At 50.1% G+C, this 23691-nt stretch overlaps 1 protein-coding gene across 1 annotated transcript in view; it reads left to right on the plus strand.

Moving 5' to 3' along the window:
• RBKS (ribokinase) overlaps positions 1–23691 on the plus strand; it is a 97028-nt gene that overhangs the window by 32310 nt on the left and 41027 nt on the right. Inside the window, exons 3-5 of the mRNA XM_056125530.1 lie at positions 5226–5289; positions 6259–6321; positions 9600–9764. Of these exons, the coding sequence (XP_055981505.1) occupies positions 5226–5289; positions 6259–6321; positions 9600–9764 (292 nt within the window). The remainder of the gene's footprint in view (positions 1–5225; positions 5290–6258; positions 6322–9599; positions 9765–23691) is intronic.

Consider the following 23691-nt stretch of genomic DNA (forward strand, 5'->3'; position numbering starts at 1 on the left):
GGTAGGGTGCTTGCCTTATGCGTGGCCGACCCATTCTCTGGCACCCCATTTGGTCCCCAAAAGTCCTGCTAGGAGTGATCCCCTGCCACGTTTGGCCCCCCAAACAAGTAATGGGTAAATATAAAATAAGCTTAAATCAAGGCAGCTGTTTTAGGGAACAAACACCTTCTCGGCAGGACAGAGAACCTGTTAGGACATTTGCTTAGACCCACACTGATAGGTTTAAGTGTTTTGTGCACCTCAACATCAAAAGTCCAGCAGGACCCCCAGGTTGGAATCAAGAGCTGAGGGTGGGGAGCCCCCCGCAGGCATGGGCCCAAAAGACCACAGATCTGATGCCAGTTCTGTCAAAGGTGAGACTATCTCAGCTGTCCATTACAAGTGGCCTTCTGTTTTCTATCCAGAACAATCAGGTATAAAGTTCTGTGACAGAAAGACCGTGTTAGCACAGATGAGGACCCTTTTTTTAAAATTTTATTTTATCTGGGGCTGGAGCAATAGCACAGGGTAGGGTGTTTGCCTAGCACGCAGCAGACCTGGGTTCGATTCCCAGCATCCCATGTGGTCCCCTGAGCACTGCCGGGAGGAATTCCTGAGTGCATGAGCCAGGAGTAACCCCTGTGCATCGCCAGGTGTGACCCAAAAAGAAAAAAAAATTATCATTACTGTGTTTTACAAAATTGTTAGATCACAGTAAACTGAGAAGGAAAATTGGGGGGGGGGGGGGCGGGGGTCAGAGCCATAGCCATAGTACAGCGGGTAGGACACTTGCCGTCCATGTGGCCCACTCGGTTTTGATCCCTGGCTCTCTATCTGGCCCCTTGAGCCTACCAGGAGTGAATCTTCAGCATAGTGTCAGGAATAAGCCCTGAACAATGCCCAAAAAAAGAAATTTTAAAAAAAGGAAAGAAGTGAGTAGGACCCAAAGTCTTCACTGCAGCTGATACTAAAGGTGGCTTGAAAAGCAGTGTATTTGAAATGAGATGGCTAGGTTACCCATCATCTTAACCAAAGCTGTCTGATGGCTTGGCTTCCAGTGGACTGTCCACTGAACACACATTACGATTTTAATAGAATTCAAAGTTCAGATTATATTATCTGGAGAGTTGGGTGGTTAAAGTGAAATTTGTCCTTTCTTGAACCCGGCTGAAAGATACCTAGGTACATGTCATTGGCCAAAGTTGACTGATGTACTTGGCCACCGGTTACCTGTCCAGGCACTGGTCCTCCAGGCCCAAACCAAATAAGTAAATCTCCCCTCCCAAATGAGTACCTGAGAATAGCCTTTTTTTTTTTTTTTTTTTTTTTTTTGGCTTTTGGATTTTGCGTCACACCCAGCAAAATACAGGAGTTACTCCTGGCTCAAACACTCAGGAAATTACTCCTAGTGGTGCTCGGGAGACCATATGGGATGCTGGGACTCAAACCCAGGTCAGCCAGGTGCAAGGCAAATGCCCTACCTGCTGTGCTATCACTCCAGCCCAAGAACAGCCATTCTAAGAGTGTATTGAATGTACCCAGTTAACATCAAGGTGGGTCCTCATTTATCTAGGATTTCAACAACCAGCAAGCTCCAATTACTGAAAGTTTATGTGTTCTTTCCTTTCTTATGAGGAAGCCACAAATGACAAGTTAAAAAATGAACACAAGGGATAGCGTCAACACAACTGCTGAGTTTGGTGACACAGCAGCACAGCCTTCACCTGCTATTCACTGTGCCTTCAGGCACGAAAAGAGACACAAGATGTCTTGGGTGAGCAACATTCTGTTCCGAGCGTGGATAGGTGTTTTGAGCGTGGATGGGTGTTTTACATACCACATCTGAACACTGGAACTCATGAGCCTGATGAAAATTGCCTCAGGTTTCCCGGCAAGCACCTGGGGTTCAGTGAGTTACCTAGTCTGGCATCTCACAACTGGGTGGATTTGCCCCCTTGTGGATCCCCAGGAAAAGACTGGGGTGCCCACCTGTAGGACAAAGTGGGAGAGGTGGCTAGGGGAGGGAGGACCACAGGAAGGAAGCCAGACCAGAAGAGGGTTCGAGGTTGGACAAACCCATTGCTGATGACCTGGCTTCTTACACCTGGAACAGACTCACCCAGCCTGGTTACCTCAGATGGTGGTTTTCCCACAAACTTTCTTTTCTTTTGGTTTTTGGCCCACTCCCCACTGTACTCGGGACTCACTCCTGGCTCTGTGCTCGGGGATCACTCTTAGTGAGGCTCAGGAGTCCCAGGGATTGAGTCCTGGTTGCCTACAGGCTGGGCAAGCACCCTCCATGCTCTGCTATCACCCCAGCCCCTGTTTTCTTTTTGTTGTTGTTGTTTTGTTTTTTTGGGGGGGTCACACCCAGCAATGCACAGGGGTTACTCCTGGCTCTGCACTCAGGAATTACTCCTGGCGGTGCTCGGGGGAACATATGGGATGCTGGGAATCGAACCCAGGTCGGCTGTGTGCAAGACAAATGCCCTACCCGCTGTACTATCACTCCAGCCCCGAGCCCCTGTTTTCTCCAGAATCTTTCTGCACACAAATATCTCATTGTTGCACCCAAAATCCTTGAGTCCCTTCCTGGGGTTATTGGCAGAAAACTTGATTGAGAACCTTGCTATGGCTCTGTGAGGTGCTAGGGCCCCTTAAAGAAACATGACTTAGGGACTGGAGCGATTACACAGCACAAAGGGCATTTGCTTTGCATGCGACCGCCCTGGGTTTGATTCCTGGCGTCCCATATGGTCCCCCAAGCACCAAGCACCAACCAGGAGTGATTCCTGAGCACAGAGCCAGGAGTGACCCCTGAGCATTGCTGGATGTAGCCAAAAAAAAAAAAAAAACGAAAGGAAGGAAGGAAGGAAGGAAGGAGGGAGGGAGGGAGGGAGGGAGGGAGGGAAGGAAGGAAGGAAGGAAGGAAGGAAGGAAGGAAGGAAGGAAGGAAGGAAGGAAGGAAGAAGACTTAGAACAGTCTCAAGGAAGATGAAGAGACAGGCAACTCAGCTGATCAAACTACTACCGAACACCTTTAATTGACCAGGCTTGAGGAGGGATAAGTAAACCAGAGTCTCCAGCGAGCTTTGAGGAAGACTACAAATTCAGGAAGATTGTCCAGGAAGATTACCATACAGCATGGTATTTGATGAAATGTTGTATTCGACGGTCCCATTCAAAAGGCTCTGGGGATTCTGGGAGAGGGGAACAAGGGGGGTGGCTGGCACACAGCGGGGCTGGGCCGGGCAGAGGACAGAGGAAAGGACGCCTGAGTTTTCCTACGTGAAGGCAAGGAAGAAGATGTGACAGTGTCATTCTTTGGTCTCACCATCCAATGAGATGATCAGAGCAAGTGAAGAGGGCCTTATTCTCAGTAAGGTGGCCCATTTCTTGGCTTAACAATGAGAGTTTTAGAAAGAGTAAATGAAACACGGGAAGTCAGCATGTCCAGAGGAGTCTGAAGTCGGCAAGCATAAACCCAGGAAAATCTTGGCCTCTCAGCGTATCTTGAGCTCTGTGTTGCCCGCCTCGAGTCCTGGTTCTAGTTTCTCCAGGTGACCCCTCTCCATGCTCCATGTCTGACCCACCAATGCCACGCTAACCAGGACCTGCCCTCCCTCTTCCTAGCTGCCCCACACACAAAGCTTTACAATCTAACCCAGGAGTGCCAACGCCAAAGGTCTACGCTGACCAAGCAAGTAACATGAACTGCAATTGGCCAGAGGTGCTGTCGGGGGAGCTTCAGAGCTCACCTTTGGGGCAGTTCCTGCTGGGTTCCTATACAAACTTGTGGGCCCAGTGTTTGAGTTTAGGAGATCCTGAACATCCAGAGATTCTGCTGTTTTGGTGAAGTGGGAATGAATGAGAAGAGATAAAACCGGGAAGGCACACCTACAAAAAAGCTGAACATGAACAGTGTAGCAGCTTCAATTGTAATTGCCAAAACTTGACACAATCCAGAGGTGGTGCTGTCAGCTGATGAGTGGATAAATGCTGGTAGAGCCAGACCATGGACACTGAATCCTAACAAGGAAAGGAGCATTCATTCCCCCGAAGGACAGGTAGGAACCTGAGAAACGTACCACAAGTAAGCCGGTCTGATGAGTCTGCAGACTACGTAATTCCAACTCTGTGATGTTCTCAAAAGCCAAGACTATAGAGGCAATAAAAAGGTCAATAGTTGTCAGGAGCTAAGGGAGAGAATGGGGTGAACAGACCGAGTACAGAAGACAAACCAGTCTCTGTGATCTTATCATGGGTAGCGACATATGTGTTCATACATGAATCAGAGCCCACAAAACTCCAGAGAGGACACTCATGAGCACTGTGGAATTTGGTGGATAGACATATCTCCGTGCAAATTACAAATGTGTTACCAAATGTGTCGCCTTGTCGTGAGTGGTGTGGAGGAAAGGAGGTGGTCTGGGTGTCTCCGGGAAAAGTGAACGGTCATTACTAGAATGAATGCTGAGATGCAGAATCTACCACGACCTCCGCATGAGCTCAGACTCTTTCATGCTTCCTCTTTGCTCTTCATGTCAGGCTTAAGGGAGAAAGACTTTTTTTGGAGGGAAGTTGTGGTGGCGGGGGGGGGGGGAGGGGGGAGTGCTGCAGGAGGAGAGAATGATTTTTTTTTAATCACAGTGAGATACACAGTTACAAAGTTTTTCATGATTATGCCTTAGTCATACAAAGTTCCAACACCCATCCCTTCACCAGTGCATCTCTCCTGCCACCAGTGTCCCACCTGCCCCCTTAGCCTGCCTCAATAGCAGACACTTCACTTTTCTCTCTCTCTCTCTCTCTCTCTCTCTCTCTCTCTCATTTTCCTTTTAGGCACTGTGATTTGTAGTACTTTGCTGAAAGGATATAATGCATATCACTTTTCCTCCTTTTATCACCTGGTTTTTGTCCAGAGCGAGCCTTTCCAATATCATGGCCATCGTGGTTCTCTCTATGGAGAGAGATTCTTCATGAGCGTTGAAGATTGTAGAGCGCAGTGGGAACTTGTAACAGTCACCCACTGTTTCCACGTTAGGTGGGACCGAAGTGGAACATGAATATATATATATAACAATTCTTTGGGCTGAAACCAAGTCTACATTAAGAAGGTTAATTAGCTAATGTTTATAAAGCACTGTGCAGATATGCCCTTTTAAAATGCTAAGTATTCTCAAAACCACATTGTAGCATTTTCCTAAATGTGAAGGATCTAACGTTCATCATTTCTTTTGGTACAGGTTGGCAAAGATTCTTTTGGCAATGACTACATAGAAAACTTAAAACAGAATGATATTTCTACAGGTAAAATTCCATTTTTTTTTTTTAAAGTTCTTCTAACTTTCTTCTGTGATCTGGTTATACGGGGGAAAGTTGAACCGAGAATAGAATTCTTACATCCTCCCCTGCTGGCCAGACTATTTTTCTGGGCGGCTTTGTCTAGTCTCGTTCCACCAGCCCGTGGTTCGTTCTTTCATGTACATCCTCCAGATGGGAATAAAAAAGACAGGAGGTTACCAACCTTCATCTTGGGGAAAATGTTTCCAAAGCAGGTGACGAGGGAGAACAGATGCCGTCATCACAAAAAAAAAAAAAAATATTTCAGGAAAAGTCATTGAATGTCACCGCGGGAAAGCATTTTGGGAACCTCGAAGGCCGATACTATCGTTTCATGGGAGTGAGAGCCAAAGGCCAGCCAGGATCCAGATTTGTCCGGGAGCCACGCGGCGAGTAGAAGCGAGAAGCAGGCCCGGAATGTGGGTCTTTGGCTCTGGTTCAAGACTGCGCCCACCCCACCGAGAGCCGTAGTCTCGCATATAAATGGAAACGTGAAGCAGGCAGCCCTTGGCAGCGGCAGAGCTGAGGGGAAGGAAGAAGATTCAACAGATTCATTTTCGAGCTTTGACCTTCAGTCTTTCCCCGCAAGTCTGTCATTTCTTTAAGTGAAGGAAAGAAACCCGGTGGTCTTGGGGGGGGGTGGGGGGAGCCACTATTCCAACTCTCACTCACACGGGAGTTGGGGAGGGGGGCCCAGAAGCCGGGGTGTTCAGGGAGGGTGGCTGAAAACAGAGACGAGGACTCAAGAAGTGCAAAGACATCAGCCTCCGAGAGGGGACGGGAGAAATTAGGATTAATGATTTCTGTGTTGTGATCCCAGATGGTTAAAGGTTGAGACGTTTTTCCAAGGATTAGAGGAGTTATTGAAATCGCTAAGCTAGATTACCCATGCCAGGCTGTGTGTGTGCCTGATCGTGATTTCTCTTTTTTCTTTAGAATTTGCATATCAGACCAAAGATGCTGCCACGGGAGCCGCTTCTATCATTGTCAATAACGAAGGTACGCGTCCTGCAGGCTGGAAGCGTCTCTGCACCTCGTTCGGAAACGGTGTTTTGTTTCTTTTGCCATACCCGTGCTGCTGGTGGATCATTCAGATATAAAGCCATCCACCTGATAATTATGAAACCTTACGTTGCCCCCCAATGATATTCCTATCCTGGGACATCCCATTACCCTTCATTTGAACTCAGAATTGACATTTGTCTCGGAACACAGCTAAGCGTGCATCTGTCATTCCTGTTGAACTGGATAAATAAATGTAAATAGATAGGTGCAAAAGGAAGATGATGAATCATATTTATAGTTGATTTACTGAGCAAATGGAAGCGACTAATTACTTCTAACTGATCGTTGGCATTCAGCTCTTTGAACGGCAATCACATCGCGAGTCTATATATACCCGTCTGTCGGAAGGGCTTTCGATGGCGGCAACATTAGTCTTTACTTAAGGGTAAAGGGAAGTCACAGATTTTAAAGTTTGCATAGCTTCTGCCAACTCTTATAAATTAATACTCGGAGGGACAGAACATTCCCTGCGGCCCCTGGGACAAAGCCTGGTGCATTGTGGGTAATCACTGTGCATTGCTGTTACATTAGGATTAGTCAGCCTGTGTCTTTTTCTATTTGTTGTTTGTTTGTGGGCCTGTGACCCTGGCTCTGCACTCGGAAATGACTCCTGGCAGGCTTGGAAGACCACACGGGATGCCAGGGATTGAACCCAGGTTGGCCACGTGCAAAGTGAGCTCCCTACCTGCCATGCTATCACTCTGTCCCCGCCATATGTCTTTTAATTCTGTTTTACACGATCATTTCTCACACCAAGAGAAGGTCTTTTTCAGCTCAACTTTAAACACTCCCAAAAATTGCAATGACGACAACAAAATATATTCCACTTAAGAAGGAAGAAAGCAAATTTTAACAATAGAAAAATGTTTTATTACTTGTTACCTCCATTTTTAATTATAGCAACCAACAGTAGCTCATTCCCGGCTTAAATCACCTTTTGTGTTGTTATCTTCAGCTTCTCCTTCTTTCTTCTCTATGTAACGAAGTCTCATTTTCCGGGCCTGAGCATAGTACAGCGGGTAGGATACTTGGCTGGCATTTGTGTTCAATCTCCAGCACCCCATATGGTCCTCTGAGCCCCACCAGGAGTGACCCCTGAGCACAGAGCCAGGAATAAGGCCTGAGCACCACTCAGGCTCCCCCCCCCCCCCCCCCAGAATGCCTCATTTCCCAAGCAAGGATGCAATGTAAACCATGTGCCCGGACTACTTATGAGTCTCTGGCTGGTTCCTAACAGAAGGCAATGCCTACAGCAACCCACATGGTCATGGCAGAGCACATGCCTTGCACGAGCAGGTGCTGGGCTCGGAAGAGCCCGGATTGGAGGGGAGGAGCTGTCACACAGATCCCGAGTCAGCCTCTTGAAAGGACGGCCCACGGTGTCAAGTCATGAGTTCAGCTATGACAAGTTCAGCCAGGCAGGAGTTAGTGAGCCCCAGGGAGGAATCCGGCCGTCAGCTGTAGCCTTGGGCCTCACTGACCCCGACCCCCACTTCCACTGGGGCCTGGGCCAACCTCACAGGGGCGGCCGTTGACTCCAGCCGAGCAAATGAGGTCAGGGAAGGAGAGCAGGCGTGAGCTGCTGCCAGAGTGGGCACAGAGAACTCCCCCAGGACGAAGGCAGGCTTTCTGCTGGGTTCACTTTTCCTTGTGGCCAGCAGAGCCTGCGGTAAGATGATCGACCCGCGCATGTTCTGTGCCGAGGGGATCTCGGGTCACGTTCATCCGAGACTGCCATGGGTAGCCACTGCTGCCCACGGATCTGAGCAGCTGCCAGCAGACAGTGCCAGCTCGTGCCTGCTCGAAGGGGGCCGTCAGCCACGTGGTCAGCGGGAGGAAGAAACAGGCACAAGCTGTGTCATGCCGTGGTCGCTTCCCCTGGGGTCACTGATGTATTGCCCTTCCAACACATAACCCAAATGTTCTTCCAGATGTTGAGGACGAGAGGGAGAGAATACAGGGGAGAAGGCACCTGCCTCCCATGCAGCTGATCCCCAGCACCTCAGGGTCCCCCCAAACCCCAGCACAGTAAAGGGGCCAGGGCTGGAGCGATAGCACAGCAGGTAGGGCGTTTGCCCTGCACATGGCTGACCCAGGTTCGATTCCCAGCATCCCATATGGTCCCTCAAGCACCTCCAAGAGTAATTCCAGAGTGCAGAGCCAGGAGTAACCCCTGTGCAGAGCCGGATGTGACCCAAAAAGCAAAAAAAAGGGAAGGGGGGTTTGTCAGTGAGCTAGCACAGCCGTTGAGGTGCTTGTGTTGCACACAGCTGACCTGGATTTGATCCCTAGCGCCTCCACAGGGTTCTCCAAACTCCACCAGGAGTGATCACTGAGCACTGCCAGGTATAACCCAAAAAAGCAAAAATGTGATAGTAATTGAGCAAGCTTACTCCCTTTGTCTGCAGTCTCTAAAACCTGCCATGCATGACACAGTTAAAGCATACTGCGGTTTAGACAAGCCAGATTTCAAGGGTCCAGTCACCACACCCTCTGACTTACATTTTCCTGGCTCACACGTTGGCCAGCCCAGCCCTTGAAAGTCCACCTGTCGGCTGAAATGCACTGCCCACCTGTCCAGGGCGGATTTACACAGGGGACCCATGATCCATGTGTGGAGTATGTGAAGTTCCTCAGCCCCCCTTCCCTGTGATCTGCCATAAGCCTAGGCTCCCCGTCCACCTCAAGGGATCATGTTCACTTTCCCGTCTCCGAGCTACCACACAGTGTATTTTGATTTGCAAAGTCACTTTTCCAACTCCCTGAGGGGAGGCCCATGAAATGATTAGTTACCACAGAGCATTAGTGTGTGGTATTAGGCAAGTGTATTCCTGATTTACTCATCATTACGCCATCTGTCACTTAGGATTTGGAAGCTTCACCACACATACTATATGAGCCATTTACCACGAAAGAAAGTTCTGAAGTACGAACTTTGTCATTTTGCAGCTAATGCTCTTCACACATCAGAGTATCGATCAAGGAACGCTGATTTAAGTTTTGCTCAAAATGATGAGGACGATATGAATCCTATAGACATATTGCAAAAGACATGTTGGGAGTCAAAAATTTGAATCATTTAGCCTCAAGATACTAGAATTAATGCCTAAAATCTCTGTGGCATCATATTTTTGCATGGGTGAGGCTCAGCTTCCTGGGCTTTGCTTGGTTTGACTGTCAATGTAAAGCATCGCATCGCTTCTCCTCCGTAGGCCAGAACATCATCGTCATTGTGGCTGGAGCAAATTTACTTTTGAATTCCGAAGACCTGCAGGAGGCCGCCGGCGCCATTAGCAGAGCCAAAGTAATGATCTGTCAGCTCGAAATAACTCCAGCTGTGTCTCTGGAAGCCCTGACAATGGCCCACAGCAATGGAGGTAATTTTACATATTTCTCATTCCTTCTCCAAAAGCTTTTACCTTTGTCTTAATGAAAATTAACCTTTTAGCAGCTGGAGGGGGAGTAACTTGAGTGCAGTGGGTACCAGGTTTGCCTGGTATGCGGACAACCCAGGTGCAGGGCCTGGCACCTCCTTTGGTCTCCTGAGCACAAAGCCAGGAGTATGCCCTGAACACTGCTGTGTGTGACCCCAAAACCAAACCAAAAAAAAAAAAAGTCCATTTTTCAAGGGCTGAAGCAATAGTACAGTGGGAGGGCACTTGCCCTGCACACAGCCAACCCGGGTTCAGTCCCCGGCTCCCCAGATGGTCCCCCAGTCCCTACAGGGAATAATTCCTGAGCACAGAGCCAGGAGTAAACCCTGAATACATGGGTGTGACCAAATAATTAAAAATAAAAAATTAACCTTTCAAATGCAGCAATGTTACTTGCAGTCAAATATTCTTTTTCTGGTATCTGAAATGCCTTGGTTCCTGACAGTTTTTGGTGTTAGAAAACCTTAAAAATCAGGAGTAAGTACGTGCATCGGCGACTAGCATTTCTCATATCTCACTATACAAATCTTTAGTCTGGCTAGCAGAAATAATGCAGGTAGTGAGGAAGATCTGGAAATGTCCATGTCCAGCCACGTCCCATCATTCCCTCTAGGGAGGGGAATGGTTTCCATCCCGAGAAGCAGAGATTAGGCTGCATGTCACATCTAATACCCACCCAGCTGCATTTTTACAATTACCGACCCATTTCCAAAAATGATTTCTTTCTGCTTTTTATGAAATGTGTAGCCTCTTTTGTTAACAACAAAGATTACTTACCTGTAATAATTTCTGCGTTGTCAATATACTTTCACCTCTTCTATTAACAAAGAGTATTTATCTGTCATAATTTCTGTCATTAATGTGTTTTCATAGTATTTAACTTCAAATTGAGAGAATTTTCTTTTTCTTTCTGGTTTTGGGGCCACTATCTGGTTTTGGGGCAGTGCTCAGGGAAGCTTGTGCAGTGCCCAGGGTCAGACCTGGGCCGGCTGTCCGCAGACCCTGAGCTCCAGTGTTTTGGGCTGTCTCTGGCTCCGGGTTTGGGGAATTTTCAAACATACACCTAAAACACGCAAAACCATGCAATGAAATATCACTGAGTTTCCTTGATTATCAGCCTGTAGCTCACCTTGATGTATGTTCTCCCGGATTCTCTGCCTCCCACTTCCAGCAAATAAATGTTTGAAAAATCCAAATATTGGGCCCAAGAGTCCAGTGGCTGGGCACTTGGCCTTGCATGATGCTGCTGGCCAGGTTCTGTCCCCAGCTCCAGCACCACGTTGCCCCTGAGCCCACTCGGAGTAAATCTTGAGCACCACCGGGTACGGCCCAAGAACCAAATCAACAACAAAATCCAGGTCAGATTGTTTCTTTGTTTGCTTCGTTTCACCAGCTGATGGAGAAAGCACCTTCAGAATGAGAATCTCATCCCTGTTCCTTTTAGCTTATGCTGTTCACACAATTGTTTCATTTTTATAAACTTGTTAACTACCTATGGAAATCCTTCCCTACTGAATTGTTCTAAAGCATGAAAGGATAGAGACTATAATACTAGACTTGGCATAGTTGCCTCCATAAATCCTCATTTTGTTTTTCTCCTTTTCACTTCTCTCTCTAAAATTATGGGAGACAATAACTCATAAGGTTGGGATTATGCCTTGCATGCCGGAGACACGGAGTTTGATCCCTGGCTCTGCATGGCTCTTCCAGGGACCACTGGGTATAGCCCTCAAGAGTGTCACTGGCCCTCAGGGTCAAACCATCCTTATCCTGGTTGGCCACATTATCACCCCAGACCTTCCAAGCTATTCTGGGAAACCCCACAAAATAGTTGATAAAAATTCGGGTAGGATTCTGATCTCACTACCACGTGGTCAACAACAACAAAAGCATCAAAATAGTGCCAGGAAAATAGCTCCAAGGGTGGGGGGGCCAGTGCATCATGCAAGAGGCCCAGGTTTGCTGCCCAAGAATCAAATTCTGTGCAGCCCCAAAACAAAAAACAAAATCAAAATAGCATTGAGCCATTCCAAGACTGACGTTTTGAGATTTAGTAATAGTTCTGTGATTGACAGAAATAGAAAATAGAAAACACACCAACTTTTCCAGATAAAACTTGATCACCCGTGGCCAGAGCAATAGTTCAGAAGGGAGAGTGTTTGCCTTGCACTTGGCCAACCCGAATTCAATTCCCAGCATCCCATATGGTTCCTCAAGCACTGCCAGGAGTGATTCCTGAGTGCAGAGAATAACCCTGAGCATTGTCAGGTGTCATCCAGAAAGGAAAAGGGGGGGAAAAAAAAAAGCTTGATCACCAAATAAAAAACAAAACAAAAATGGAGCAAAACGGAACAGCCAGTGCCATGAGGGCTCAGGGGCGGTGATCTCCCCCCCCCCAGGTGCACGTGGGGCTCTGCAGAGCGAGTGTGTGGGGGGTGTCTAAATGTGTGACTCCATGTCACAGGTCTCCAGCCAAACCATGGGCCAGACCAGTTCCCACTGACCCCAAGCGTATCGCGAATGGACTCTCCCAAGCGGTCAGAAAGAATCCCGAGCCAGGACCCACGGGCTCTGGTTCTTTTGGAATGTCCCACATAAGGCTTCCACGGGTGGCATTGTCCACTCTCCGCCTTTGGCCGGGGCCTACCTGCCAGGCGCCCTCCCGCCTCCCTTGGCCAGACCCCAGCAGATCCTCCTGTAACTTCTCTTCTGTGTGTTCCCGTCTCCTGCCTCTCAGACATCACTGTCGCCTCTGTCCTAATCTACTTACCTGGCCACTGCCCGGCTTGTGGAGGAAAGCAAGGGACAGACTCCCCCACCGAGGAGCCCAAGGAGCCCACCCCACACAGGTGAGGCGACAGCTGTCAGTGGGGGCGCTGGGGGCGCAGGGGCTCAAAAGTGCTTCATACCCCCATGTGCTGGGCAGTTCTTTAGAAGCCAGGACATGGCAAGGAAGGGGGCAGGAGAATGTTCGACGTCTACCTGTCTCCTTCCGTGGCTTCATTCTGCATCCTTCAGCTTCTGTTTTCTCTGTGTGCTTAATTGCGGTGGGGGGGCACCCCCTGTACAGCCATATCATTATATAAGAAGTGGTCTAAGCCCCTTGCCATTGTTTGGACTTGACAACGTATAAAAGCTCTTTCAGGGGCTGAAGCGATAGCATAGCGGGTAGGGTGTTTACCTTGCACACAACCAACCTGGGTTCGATTCCCAGCATCCCATATGGTCCCCCAAGCACCGTCAGGAGTGATTCCCGAGTGCAGAGCCAAGAGTAACCCCTGTGCATCTCCGGGTGTGACCCAAAAAAGAAAAATAAAAAGAAAAGCTCTTTCAAATATCTTTGACAGTCAGAAGAACCCCTTTCGGCCAAGAGATTCTCCCAGACGTTAAGGTGGGCAGACTGAGACGTGGAGGGGTCAAAGTCAACCAGTCACCCATGTCCTCACAGTGGCCCGAGAGGCAGGAATTGGGACTGGGTGACCAAACTCCTGGTCTCTCGGTGAAATCAGGCGCGGCCTAGAGAGGGCTCACGGGGCTGGGGCACGTGGGTTTGTATTTGCCAGATGCAAGCAGGAATCCCAGCGCTTCATGGTCCCTAGAGCACCACCGGGACCCCCCAAGCACAGCCCAGAGTCGCCTCCACGCACTGCCAGGAGTGACTCAAATCTGGCAGGGGTCCGGGGGGTGGCATAGGAAAAGGAACATCAGCCACAGCTCATTGATTTCAAAGAACTTGGCCCTTCGTGAACCATGCCTACAAACATACGCAGAATGTGGCTGGTCCCCTCTGCCCAGCGGTCAGTCACGGCTTGATTTTAGAGCGTGCATGTGACTTGGACACATTTTTATTCTCCCATGAAAAAGACCAGCGAGGAACTGGAGCGATAGCACAGCGGGTAGGGCGTTTGTCTTGCATGCAGCCAACCCGGGTTCAATTCCCAGCATCCCATATGGTCCTCCGAGCACCACCAGGAGTAATTCCTGAGTGCAAAGCCAGGATTAGCCCCTGTGCATCACCGGGTATGACCCAAAAAGAAAAAAAAAAAAGAGGAAAAGGAGATGGACCAGTGAAAGGAGCACTGGCTTGGGAGTCGTGACGCAAGGCTTTGAATTCAGAATCAGTTAGTAAGCAAATGGAAATGCGCTAACAAGCCAGTCAGCAACTCAGGCCTTAGATTCTCCTTCAGAAACCAGAGAAGCGGGCCAGGAGCGCCCAAAGCACAGTGTCTGTGGGTGCCAAGTGCCCATCACTGCCCCCAGAGCCCCCATCAGCACCAACCCGACTCAGGAGGCTTCTCCCTGCCCCCTTAGCTGCCCCACTCACAATAGTGATGCTGGAGTTAAACCCACGCAAAAGAGGGTTTCCCCACAGAGAGACAAGCTCAGGAGTCGCAGCCTGTGCTTTGAAATCAATCCAATCCCCCGAACCAAAGCACTGGGCTTATTATTTTGTTTTAGGGCCACAGCCAGTAATACTGGGGGTTTACTTCCAGCCTGTTGCTCAGGAAACCAGGCAGTGGAGGGGATCAAAGGCAGGTACTCTACGTGTAAAGTGTGCTGTGCACTGGCAAAACCTATCCCTTTATTTTGGATTTTTAGAGGGGAATACATCGGGTTTCGTTTGTGACAACAATAACGCTTCATTAAAGAACACAGTATCCAGTGACATGACCCAGGAGGACACAGTGACATCTTCCCACACTCAGGAAAGAAATGCTTTGAGTTCTCACAGCTCCTGGCCACTGAGAAGGCTCCTCCACCAAAGCCACGTGTGAGACAAAGAATTTCATGAGAAATTCTGTGACATTTAAAATAACATGCAGAGCGGCCAGAGAGTGTCCAGCAAGTTAAGGCGCTTGTCGGGCATGAGGCCAACACAGGCTCGATCCCCAAAACACATGATCATCTCAGCACCACCACGGGTGACCCCAGGACCCCTGAGCACAGCCAGGAGTGGTCCAGAAACCAAAAAGCAAAAGCAGACAAACAAAAACCTACATTTTCTTCTGTAGTAATTCAAAGAAAATGTATTACTTTGAATAAACATCAACCAGTCAGTTTGGCTAATGTTGATAAATATGTCACATTGAAATGTACACTCTAGACACAGATAAATTCGCAGACACCTAAAGGGCCCCTGACTTTTTTGCACAGAAGTGGAGTAACTATTCCTGAAGCCTCATAATACACTCTATTCTTTGTTTTTTCCTTGCGCGAAGGAAAAGGATGGCTGAGAGATAGTCCAGGGGCCAGGGAGCACGCCTGGTTGGATCTCCAGCACCCCGTGGTCCCCTGAGCATAACCAGGCAAAGCTCTGAAGGTCCTTTAGCACCCCTGGTGGCCCAGGTCATCTGTGGCGCCAGCCCTGTGGTGTACGGACCATTGAGGGTACAGAGAGAACGTCAGCCACACACAAAATGCACCAGGCACAAGAGTGATGGTTCAGCAGGTAGGGCACTAGCCTTGCACGCTGCTGACCCGAGTTCTGTTCCCAGCACCCCCAGATAGTCCCCACACCCCACCCCAGAGCCCTGCCAGGAGAGATCCCTGAGCACGGCTGACTGTGACCCCCAAAATAAAAATAATAATAAAAATTAAAACTTAAGAACCATGAGGCTGGAGTGATAGCACAGCGGGTAGGGCGTTTGCCTTGCACGCAGCCAACATGGCCCACACAGGTTCGATTCCCAGCACCGCCAGGAGCAATTCCTTAGTGCATGAGCCAGGAGTAACCCCTGAGCATCGCCGGGTGTGACCCCAAAAGAAAAAAAAAACTTAAGAACCAGATATTGGTGGTAGTGGAGAATGGGCACTGGTGGAGGGATGGGTATTTGATCATTGTACAACTGAAACCCAAGCACAAAAATTTGTAAGTCCAGAACTGTACCTCATGGTGTTTCACTAATAAAAATTTAATGAAAAAAAAAATTTTTTTAAAAACTTAAGAACCAGAGCTGACATGGAGTTTCAGAAATAGAACATGTGTTTTACATTTGTGAAACCCTGGGCTCATCCCTAGCACCAACAAAAGAAAAAAAATTAATTTAAAAATTAAAAAAAATTTTAAAAAATAAATTAAAAAATTTTTTCAAAAAATTTAACTTTCCTCTGAAAAACAATACTGAAGGCTAAGGATAGTATGAAGAAGGTAGGGCCTTTTCCCTGCATGCAGCTAGCTGACCCGAGTTAAGCCCCTAGCACCCTGAGCACTGAGCCAGAAACGCCCCTGGGTGTGGCGCAAACCCCCCCTCCGTGCCTCCCAAACAAACAATACCGACTGGATAGCCCTGACCGCCCCCTGCTCAGGTGGTACCTCAGCTGCTCGTGACGAAACTCAGGCGTGTTGATTCTGGTCTTCAGCCTCCTTTCAAAGCAAACGGAACATTGCAGGAGCAATTATAAATAATTGGGATTGTAAGATGGCCAAGAGGAAATTCTAGGTAGGATTCAGGATATCTTTGAAGGCCACCTGAGTCCCTATCCCGTTTGGCAGACGAAAATGTGCAGCTGGTGAGTCTCTCGGTGTCAGCCCGACAGTGTCCGGCTCAGGCTGTGAGCATTATTGCTGTGTGTGTATATGTCTGTGTGTGTCTGTGTCTGTGTGTGTGTCTGTGTGTGTGTCCGTGTCTGTGTGTGTGTCTGTGTTGGGTGGGGGGCCATGGAAATAAACGCCTGCATCCTAGTAAGAGAGTGTACCAGAGCCAGACCTGGGGGTGCCCCCGCTTCCCACGGTCTCTTCCCTGCCCATGGAGATGTCCTGCCCATCGAAGTGAATTATTGGGTCTTCTTAACTGTGCATCCTCTGACCCCCAGGCCAACACCTGAGCTTTTGCCACCTCCTTTTCCCGCGGTGCTTCCACGGCCGCCTCCCCAGGCCTCCCCAGCCCCTCTCAGACAGGACGGTGCCCGCTGTCGACGCATGATAAGGACAAACGAGAGTGCAGCCCGGCCCGCATTGTGATGAGTCATCACGGCTGTGGGTGCTCCCGGTCCCCTCCGCAGCCCTGGCGCTGCCTCTGCTCCCCGGGCTGGCAGGATGCTGGGGTGACCTCATGTTCTCCCACTTTTCTGTGACAAACCTGCGTTCCTCTTTGATGACCTGGTTGGAAGGAAGGTGAAGCTTGGCAGACCCATGTCAGCACGTATATTTCGGACAGTGGAAGGCAGAGCGCATTCGCTAGGGCCAGTGAGCCGTACCTCCGAACCCGGGTACCCGCCAGGCTCCAAGCTGGCCCATTGCTTTCGGGAAGAACGTTTCCCCTAGGGGTTGGAGCGATAGTACAGCAGGTAGGGCATTTGCCTTGCACGCAGCCGAACTGGGTTCAATCCTCGTCATCCCATATGATCCCCCGAGCACCACCAGGAGTAATTCCTGAGTGTAGAGCCAGGAGTAACCCCTGAGCATCGCAGGCTGTGACCCAAAAAAACGCAAAAAATAAAAGACCATTTCCCCTAGATCAAATATAGGCAGGTAAGGTTAAGAGCCTCGTACGATTCCCTGCACCACGCAGCCCCCAGAACATGGCCAGATGCTGCCGAGGTGGCCTGGGGAAGACCCAGCACCACAGGGCCCGAGCAACCCTACATTCTCGAACTCAAGCTTTGACCCAGCAGCCTGGCTGCGCCAGCATCTCTTGGAGGAGACCTGGACCCCGCACCCTCCACACAGTGTAGACTGCCTTTCTCAGCACTGGGTGCTCCAAAGTTGGGGTGACTGTCTCTTTAAAATTAGCTTTTCTCGTGGGAAATTCCAAACATGAGGCTGTAGGGCACTCTTCAGCAGGGATCAGCCTGTGGTCAGTCTCCCTTGAATCGCTCTCCAGATGCCCCCTTGCTACTTTGTAATTCAGGTGGTTCTGAAGCAGAACCCTAACATCCTGTTATTTCGTGAACTGTGTACTTGTGGGACGTAGGGAGTAGATTGGGGGGGTTTTCAGCCTTCGCTTTTTATTGAGGCCCCGTGATTGACGAGGCCCCTAGCGTTTCAGACACACAGAGAATGTTCCAGCACCACAGCCACCACCAGGATGTCAGCGTCCCTCCACCCATGTCTCGGGTCCCCTCCCCCCCAGCCCCAACCTCACCCTCTGGGTAAACCAGTTCTCTAGACTGACTCTCAGGGGCTGTTGCCACCGGCCACTTCTTAGGCCCATACGGTGGTTCTGTTTGGGTTGTTTTCCTTTGGTGTTTTTTGGGGTTTGGTTCTGGTTTGGTTTGGGACGGTGCTCTGGGCCTCTTCTCGGCTCCGGTGCTTGGGGACTCACGTGATGCCAGGGGTCAAACCCAGGCCTCCATCATGCAAAGTCTACATTGAGCTACATCTCCCATATATTATATATAAAAATATATATTATATATAAATATCACTGTCACTGTCCTCCCATTGTTCATCAATTTGTTTGAGCAGGCCCAGTAACATTGTGAGACTTGTTACTGTGTTTGGCATATCGAATACATAATGGGTAGCTTGCCAGGCGTTGCCTTGTGGGCGAGATCCTCTCAGTAGCTTGCCGGGCTCTCCGATAGAGGCAGAGGAATCGAACTCGGGTCGTCCATGCCTCGCCACGTGCAAGGCAAACACCCTACCCGCTGTGCTATCGCTCCAGCCCTAATTTATATTAATATATTTATATTAATTTATATTAATATAAAATATAGGGGCTGGAGCGATAGCACAGTGAGTAGGGTATTTGCCTTGCATGCAGCTGACCCGGGTTCAATCCCTATCATCCCATATAGTCCCCCAAGCACCACCAGGAATAATTCCTGAGGATAGAGCCAGGAGTAACCCCTGAGCATTGCTGGGTGTGACCCAAAAAAGCAAAAATACATATCTATAAAATATATACTATATTGTCTTAAGAATATCTTTGGCCACAGTTTGGTTGGTGCATAGCATGCAGACTTATTCCTGCCAGCCTTGTGTAACTCATCATTTTTTATTTTGCAAGGACCTCTCATTTCCCTCCTTCTCCGTGTATGTAAGCATGAGTACATATGGTTGCCCAGTTTTTCAAAAAGGGGCATCAGCTAGCTGTAGTACACGGCTGTCTTTTCATTTATGAGTTGTAGGAATATTCCCATGACATCACAGACCCACCCCGCTGCCCCCAGCCCTGACGTCCCCTTCCTGTGGCTGCCACCCATACACAGCTGTGGTGCTGTCGGCTGGGCCCCGGTCACCGCAACAGGAGCCCAGAGGCAGCAAGGTGGTGCTGGCATCAAACTCACAGCCCCGCACTTACAGAACCGTCCCTAGACCAACCCCTCCCCGCTTCATTCTGCCTCCCAGCTTCCCGGGACTCCTTTGAACAGATGTGCCATTAAGTCTTTTTCTTTTGTTTTTGGTTTGGGGGCCGCTCCCAGCGGTTCTTGGGGGCTGCCCTACCCCATTGCTCCTGGTGGTGTCCTGGGAACCACAGACTGGACCCTGGACCTCCTACATGCAAAGCATGTGCTCAGCCCGTCTCTCTGGCTCTAAGAGTAACGGCATGGGGGCCTGGAGGGATAGCACAGTGGGTAGGGCATTTGCTTTGAACACGGCTGACCTAGGTTCAATCCCCGGCATCCCATATGGTCCTCCAGCACCGCCAGGAGTTAATTCCTGAGTACAGAGCCAGGAGTAACCCCTGAGCATCACTGAACATTCTTCCCAAAAGCAATGGTACCCCTGGCGGGTACCCAGGTTAGGAGGTACGGCTCACTGGCCCAAGCGAATGTGCTCTGCCTTCCACTGTCTGAAATATACGTGCTGACATGGGTCTGCCAAGCTTCACCTTCCTTCCAACCAGGTCATCAAAGAGGAACGCAGGCTTGTCACAGAAAAGTGGAGAACGAGATCACCCCAGCATCCTGCCAGCCCGGGGAGCAGACGTCAGGGCTGGGGGCAGCGGGGTGGGTCTGTGACGTCACGGGAATATTCCTACAACTCATAAATGAAAAGACAGCCGTGTACTACAGCTAGCTGATGCCCCTTTTTGAAGCATTCCTTTCCCAAAAAGAAAGGAAAAAAAGAGTAACGTCAAGTAGGGCCCGTCTTGGTGGGCCCACAAGGCTTCTTTCTGCAGGGAAGGCTTAGGAAAGGACCACCACGTGAGGGTCTCGAGAGAGCGAAGGGGACTTGTGCATGAATGACTCTCACCCATCCTGGGCGCTGGCACCCTGCTGGCCCTGGGCTAGCCGGGGACCCAGTAGCACTCCCTAAAACGCTCCTTAAAATCAGGGAACAATTACCATTATTCTAGAAGCCCTCAAAGGAAATGAGCGTGTTAGGCAGTGAGGGCCTCATGGCATAAGCGACATCTCCGAGACCCCCGTGGAAGGGAACACCAGTGAGTGAGACTGTTGCCTGGCTACCGCAGCCCGCCCAAGGCAGCCACGCAGGGTGGACAGGCGGGGGTGTTGGGCTGCGGGTGGCGACAGTTTAATAATAGTAATAAGCCTGTACATTTGTACAACACTTTACAGTTTACATGGGACTTCTACATCCGTTTCCCAATTTAAGCTGCACAATAACCCCGTACCAAAATATAAGCAGCCAAAAATACACCATAGAATTTCTGTGGGTGGACATTCTGGATTCAAAGATAATGAGAGTGTGCAACTAGCGTTGGCGTGGAACTGGACAGGGGCCACTAACCGGGCCCAGGCGTTAGTAAAGACTGAGGAAGGCATAGAAGGGGTCCCGCTGGCCTCCCCAAGCAGGGACAGCGGGCAGTGTCCATTGGCCATAAGCTCACAAGGCAGCTGCCCGAGAAAGGGGGTGGGCGTGGCGTCAGGCTGGACTTGTCTCGTGCAGGGTCTCTGCCCTCCCCACAAGACCCGGGGTCCAAAAGTAGAGAGAGAATATGGGGGAAATTGTCTGCCATGGAGGCAGGTTGAGGGTTGGAAAGGGGGGTAATATTGGGGACATTGGTGGTGGGGAATGTGCACTGGTGGAGGGATGGGTGTTTGACCATTGCGTGATTGAAACTCAAACATGAAAGCTTTATAACTGTATCTAAAGGCGATTCAATTAAAAGATTTTTTAAATGACATAAGCGGGCTGGAGCAATAGCACAGTGGGTAGGGTGTTTGCCTTGCATGTGGCCAACCCGAGTTCAATTCCCAGCATCCCATATGGTTCCCTGAGCACCGCCAAAGGGAAATTCGTGAGTGCAGAGCCAGGAGTAATCCCTCTGTGCATTGCCAGGTGAGACCCAAAAAGCCAAAAAAAAAAAGAAGAAGAAAGAAAAAAAAAAAGAAAATGACATAAAAGAAAAAAGAAAAACAAGATCTGGGGTCACAGGTGGGGATGGAGCCCGGAAACCATCATTGCTCCTTTTGAGGCCAAGGCCAGTGGGCAGCCACACAGGGGCAGTGGGGTGTGTGTGTGGGGGGGGGGGTGTCCCTGAGAGGTGAAGCTCCAGCTGTTTGATGGTGAGTCTCTCACACGTCCATGGACCTGAGTGAGGGGCTGAGACCGAGCTATCGAGGTGGGTGCTCCTGTGACTCAGTGAACATTCTTGCTTGTTTTGTTCGGGCAGGAGCTGGGGGCTAGGTAGGGGGTTGTCACACCCAGCTCTGCCCAGGGGCTTACTCCTGGCTCTGTGCTCAGAGGTCACTCCTGGCAGGGCCCAAGGGACTTAGGAAGCGCCCCACCTACTGTACGATAGCTCAGACCAGTAAACATTCTGATAGAGGGTTACCCCCGCGTGAGCTTTCTGAACCCCTTCCCCACCCCCCAGTATGAAGGAGTGAACTAGAACGGAGGACAGGGTGCGGAGAGGTGGGGGAGAGCAGTCGGGAGCCTCAGTGCATGGGTGGTGTGGGGGCGTGGGTAGCTCTAGACCCAAGCTGTCAATGGGAGCAGGAGACCCAGGCCACAGCAGCCAAACTGAGACACGGGCCTGTCCAGGGGGCGGCGGGCAGGGAGGGAGGGGCACGGGGACGATGTGGAGGGATGGTGCTGGAATATCGCATCCCTGTAACTCAACTATGGATAACTTTTTTTAATTTTTATTTTATTTTATTTTCTCTTTGGGTCACACCCAGCGATGCACAGAGGTTATTCCTGGCTCGTGCACTCAGGAATTACTCCTGGCGGTGCTCGGGGGACCTTATAGGATGCTGGGAATCGAACCCGGGTCAGCCGCATGCAAGGCAAACAACCTACCCACTGTGCCATCACCCAGCCCCTGGATAACTTTTTTAACCACAGTGTTTTCATAATGTATATTAATATTATATATTCTCTTCAATATTTACAAAGCTCAAAGATGTTTTGAAAATATTAGGCTGCGGCAGGGGTGGGGAGGATGAGAGGCGTCTGCTATAGGGATGGCCAAAGCCTGCACGTAGGCCTGACCCTCACTGGGGTCCTCCTCGGGCCGACTGTGTCCCTCTGCTGCTCCCCGCCTTGTCTACCAGCTGCTGGCCTGTCCACAACAGCCCCGCATCCCCCCTGCCCACTCTTCCCCCCCCCCCCATCCTCCCTCCGCGTGCCCTAGTCTGAGCTTGCTCTCACTCTCTGTTCCAACTCTCCCCTGCTCCCTGTAGCCTTCACGTCCCCAGACGGCTCGTGGACGCTGAGAATGTCAGCCTGGTTGTAAACTGTGTTTGCCTGGTGACAGAGCTGGAAGTCCTCTGTCAGGGCGCGACAGAGCATCGGCACGTGAATGTCCTCCCAGAAAACCTGCTGGATTGTTCCTTTCCTACCCTCTCTCTCGGCTCTCTCTGGGCAGTGGGTTTGAGAACCAGCCATGCAACCTAGCACTTCTCAGAACCCGCGAGAATGTCCACCAGCCCACTGGCACGCAGCCGTGTCTGTTCATACCAGGAAATTGGCATCTTTTCTTGAATGCCCTTGTTACCCCTGAGCTGAAAGGGCGATGCCCGCCCTTACAACTGCAAGGGGATGTGAAAAGGAGCACAGACAGCAGCCAAAGGGAATTGGTCCTAGGCTGGCGGGGAGATTGGGATTTCTGTGTGTTTCTTTTGGTTTGCTTGGGGCCACACCAGGCAGTCCTCAGAGCTGCCCTGGCTCTGCGCTCAGAGATCACCCCTGGTAGTGCTCAGGGGACCAGGTGGGGTGTCGGGGATCAAACCCAGCTTAGCCGCTTGGCCAGGCAAGTACCCTACCCACTGTATAAGGCTCCAGCCCCAATTTCAGACTTTCCTGTGTGGCTCCATCGATGTTCATGTTCTTTCTTGTTGTTGTTCTGGGCGCTAGTGCCAGGGCCGCCCGTGTGCCAGGGCCGCACAGAGCTGGGCTCACACTCTGGCCGCGCATATGCTAGGACGGCGCCTGCCACTGAGCCTCACCCCAGCCCTCTGTTTGGTTTTATCTATTTATTTATCTATTTATTTATTTATTGAATCACTGTGAGATGCAGTTACAGAGTTGTTCATGATTGGGTTGCAGTCCTACAGTATTCCAACACCCGTCCCTCCACCAGTGTATATCCCCCACCACCAATGTCCCCAGTTTCCTTCCCGCCATACCCCCCGCCCCCCAGATTGTCTCTATGGCAGGCACTTCTCTTCTTCCTCTCTCTCTCTCCCTCTCTCTCTCTCTCTCTCTCTCTCCCTCTCCTTTTGACCATTATGGTTTTCAGTACAGGTACTGAAAGATTATCATGCTCCTCCCTTTACCTCCTTTCAGCATCAGTTCTTGTCCACAGCGGTCATTTCCAGCTGTCACTGTCATAGTTGACTTCTGTATCCCAATTCCCCTCCCCACTCCACAACTTGAGGCAAGCTTCCAACCCTGGGCCATGCTCCTCGCCCTTGGTTCTACTGTCCTGGGGTATTTTAGTCTCATACTATTTTTTTTTTTTTCGTATTCCACAAGTGGGTATATTCATTCTATGTCTGTCTCTCTCCCTCTGAC

This window comes from Sorex fumeus, unplaced genomic scaffold, assembly GCF_029834395.1.
Source record: "Sorex fumeus unplaced genomic scaffold, SorFum_2.1 ptg000006l, whole genome shotgun sequence".
NCBI classification, from domain to species: domain Eukaryota; kingdom Metazoa; phylum Chordata; class Mammalia; order Eulipotyphla; family Soricidae; genus Sorex; species Sorex fumeus.